Source organism: Sphaeroforma arctica, assembly GCF_001186125.1.
Source record: "Sphaeroforma arctica JP610 unplaced genomic scaffold supercont1.2893, whole genome shotgun sequence".
Taxonomy (NCBI): Eukaryota; class Ichthyosporea; order Ichthyophonida; genus Sphaeroforma; species Sphaeroforma arctica.
The window spans coordinates 1-4,414 of NW_014037665.1; the positions used below are offsets into that span (position 1 = coordinate 1).

Here is a 4,414-nt window from a genome sequence, read left to right on the forward strand (position 1 = left end):
GCGTCAGTCTCTAGCTAGGACTCTGTTTAATAACATAAAGTTCAAGCCCGAGGTCTTTCAAGCCTTATTTTTAAAGGGATTAATGAAAGACAATCCTGAAGCGTATACACATATAATGAGAATTTAATAAGTCAGGTGTATCTAACGCACATGAGCGCACTTATGACACTCATGCGAAAGCAGGACAGGAGTCTGGAAACACTACAGACTTAGAGACCACGCAAGTGGATTCTCAACACCCTACCTTTGTTCTGGAGGAGCAGAATGATAAAAACATTTTTGCTTGGCTGACACAAAACCATGAGCTGAAGCACCATAATGTAGTAGACGCACTTAAAGATGCTAAGCGAAATGGGATCGCGCATCCTAAGCTGGCAACTTTAGTTGACAGAGTATACCAGTCATGTACAGACTGTGATCTCAATCAGATCAAGCGCTATGGGTTCGCACCGCTTAAGAGTGTGACTGAAGATGTTCCATGGTGCAGGGTCATCATTGATCTGGTTGACCTGCCCACGTCCGAGCACACAGGCAACCGTTACGTATGCCACTTCTTTGATGTGGCGTCACTGTTTAACCTGCTCTTTCCATTAAAGGATAAGAATACGCAGACCGTGGCAGAATTATGTTGCCAAGTCTTTGCTGACCACGGGTGGCCGGGTATTATGTGCACTGATAACGGTAGTGAATTCTGCGATGTCGTAATGGAATCGCTAGTACTCGTATCAGGCATATGCCTAACGAGAGGTGTGCCATATAAGCCGCAAACGAAAGGCGCGAATGAAACGCACCATAGAAGACTTAAGTTCTTCTTGCGTACTGTATTAACGAATGATGCAGACGATTGGCCGTACCACCTTAAGTGGGTACAAACACAGATGAGCAAGTGTGCTGATCCGGTTACAGGAACTACACCCGCTCACTAATTTCGTGGCAGATATAGTGAGCTACAAATCCCCTTGAACAAGGACGAACCTGATCACCATGAGTTATCATGGTTAGAGAAGGTACAACGTATTTATAACGTTGTATATCCTTGCTTGCGAGAAATACGCAATATAGCCTTATTGAAAAGGCAAAAGCGTTGGAACACTACCAAGAAGATAGCAGAGTATCAGGTTGATGACAGAGTTAACATCCGTCAACGTAATTCCGATGTTACTGTATTAACATCTAAATGGATAGGTCCATATATAATCTCTGTAGCAGACACTAAAAGTGGAACGTACGAGGTAAATAACCCCGATGGTTCTAGTGCGCTTAATATAGGCAGAAGTCGTATTCCGACTACAGAGATTAAACTCGCAAGAAGACATGAGTCTAATGTCCCTCTTGATCGTTCTGAATTTAAAGACATTATATGGAGAACAGATAAGGGAGGCTATACATACTATCGTACACGCTTTATAGAATGTACAATAGCTGAGTTGACTTCAGATGCTTTCGATAATCAAGACTATTTAAAAGCCTTTAATCGAAAATGGTGTAAACGCCTGCATAAGTCACAAGCTGAAAAAGATAGCATGTTTCCATCGTCTGAAGCAACGGAAGTTAAAACTTATCCGCCTACATCATTTATCCCGAGCTTTAATGCTCATCCTTAATATGTGCTTAAGACACTGAAGCGCAAGAAACGTCCAGTCGACCACCACGGACCTACTGGACCTAAGCCCAAAACTCACAAGGTGACCGAGAACGCTTAACTTATCCGCCTGAGAAACGTTAATTATATGTTATGCTACTTAATGTTTCGACCCGTTTTTCCTTTCTCGCTTTTTGACCCATAATCAGCTTGAATGAGCAACTTGCTTCTCATGGGTCTCAAAGCTGGGTGGGGGCTGTGTAATAAGCCGGGCTTCCACATTAGACTCTATGTTATAAACTTACTCTTAAGCAGTACGTAAATTATAAACTTACTCATAATAGTACGAGGAACTTAAGTTTCCTAAATGTACTCTTATTAGTACGAGGAACTTAAGTTTCCTAAATGTACTCTTAATAGCACGAGGAACTTAAGTTTCCTAAAATGGGTTTTAATGGTTTTATAAATTAATACCTTTTCCATTTTACATATCAGATATTTGGACGAGGCCATTAAAAAGCCTCAGTAAAATACCAAACATAAAGAGTTGGTCTAGTTCTATTAATAGAACTTTATTTACTTTCCAACTTTTTATATATCTGAATACTTCGGTAGCGAGATGGCTCAACCGAATATAGGTTTCTAGGGACTATTAACGTTACCTAGTTGATCCTCCGATCAGCCAACCAGATATGCCAGTCTGATGAAGGCTAAGTCGGTAATTCTTGATAGGTGGCATGTTATTGGTTAAGACAATAACTAACGACATCAAGAGTATTTTTTTATTTTTATTTTTATTTTTCTAAAGGTAGGATTTTATGAGTCTCTCGGATTCGCCCCAATGAATCATACCATAGTTTCTGATAGAGCGACAACGAAACACTAAATAAAATCCCTTCGGCGGAAGCAGTACTGAGAGGAATATATATAGGCTATGTCTCAGCCTCACAATCCCTCAGAGTATTGCTGTTTTCACGAGGCATACCTAACTTTACTAAATGTCTTATTTCGTTTATTTACTTTGATATTTTCACGATACTTAGAATTTACCTACGCGTTTATTTATTCTAAGGCGTTAATATCGCCTGGAGAGACCGAGTCTTACACCATCAGGCAGTTTGTCTGCTTTGATGGTTGTGTCTACCTTGTCTTGCTGTCCATAGTACATGCGTGCCTTGTATCTCGCTACCTTGAGAAGTTGCACATGTACTCTCTCCTTGTCCGTGTTTTGGAAGCGCCCCCCCAACACTTGCATTTTGCTATGCAATTGTTCTGTGCGCACCTATACGTTCAGTGCCTTGTTCGCCATGTCATTGAAAGACTTCTCTAACAGATGGTCTACGGGGTGATGTCTGAGTCTATTAATGATAATTCTGTTGAATTACTTTGGATCTGTATAGTGCTTTGTGATCTGCGTTTCTGAGTCATGTATCTAATTGAGTACCCCTTGGGCTTCTCAGTTGCGTCAGTGGAATCTAATAGATATCTCACAAGTGCTGTGTGGTACGCTGCATAAAATTGACTAAGAATATGTTTCTGCATTGCGTAGTATACTTTATAGTGTCTTTATAATTTTCACTTTGAAGCAACTGTCTCTTGGTAAATCCGGAAATTCCTGGTCTTCAGTAGTTTAGATAGTGCAGGTTCATTAAACTTATCACCTAAACTTGAACGCATGATCTCTAGCTCGCCAATGTACTGACTGATTTGGATTACTTCATCCTCTTCATTGTCTCCCACACTCATTGATAGCTTGGTCGTATCTCTTTCTGAGTTCTGCGTCTACCATGGGCATGCGACGTTCTGGTTGCTGATCGTGAAGACCTACTCGCATCTTGTGTAGTCTCGCGATAGCAACAGGTGCTGTTTGTTTTAATTGGACACGAACCTACTAGCCAGGAAGTAGCTGCCGTGACAAATGTTTTGTCTATTTCTATACGCATTGTTAATACCTGTATGGGTGCCCCACTAGGCGTTTGTTGGCTTGAGCTACCGCCTGGGGTCGGCCCCCCTGCTCGTGTAATAAGCCGGGCCTCCACATTTGACTCTATGTATAAACGTACTCTTAAGCAGTACGCAAATTATAAACGTACTCTTAATAGTACGAGGAACTTAAGTTTCCTAAATATACTCTTAATAGTACGGGGAACTTAAGTCTCCTAAATGTGCTCTTAATAGCACGAGGAACTTAAGTTTCCTAAAATGGGTTTTAATGAGTTTTTTAATTAATACCTTTTTCATTTAACATATCAGATATTTGGATGAGGCCATTAAAAGGCCTCAGTAAAATACCAAACATAAAAGAGTTGGTCTAGTTCTATTAATAGAGCTTTATTTACTTTCCAATTTTATTTATATCTGAATACTTCGGTAGCGAGATGGTTCAACCGAATATAGGTTTCTAGAGACTATTAACGTTACCTAGTTGTTCCTCTGATAAGCCAACCAGATGTGCCAGCCTGATGAAGGCTAAGTCGGTAATTCTTGATAGTGGCAAGCTATTGGTTAAGACAATAACTAAAGACGTCAAGAGTATTTCTATTTTTATTTCTATTTTTTCTAAAGATAGGATTTTACGAGTCTCTCGGATTCGCCCCAGAATAGAGCGACAACGAAACACTAGATAAAGCCCCTTCGGCGGAAACAGTACTGAGAGGAATTTATATAGGCAATGTCTCAGCCTCACAATCCCTCAGAGTATTGCTGTTTTCACGAGGCAAACCTAACTTTACTAAACGTCTCATTTCGTTTATTTATATCGATATTTACACGATATAGAATTTACCTACGCGTTTATTTATTCTAAGGCATTAGTATCGCCTTTATTAGACC

At 40.2% G+C, this 4,414-nt stretch overlaps 1 protein-coding gene across 1 annotated transcript; it reads right to left on the reverse strand.

The window, feature by feature from the left end:
• Positions 1–2,657: 2,657 nt before the first annotated feature.
• On the reverse strand, positions 2,658–2,841 carry SARC_13094 (hypothetical protein; the record flags this gene model as incomplete). The annotated part of the gene is made up of 1 exon (XM_014292782.1): positions 2,658–2,841. A coding segment is annotated over one exon (184 nt), but the record flags the coding sequence as incomplete, so codon positions are not given.
• Positions 2,842–4,414: the final 1,573 nt, after the last annotated feature.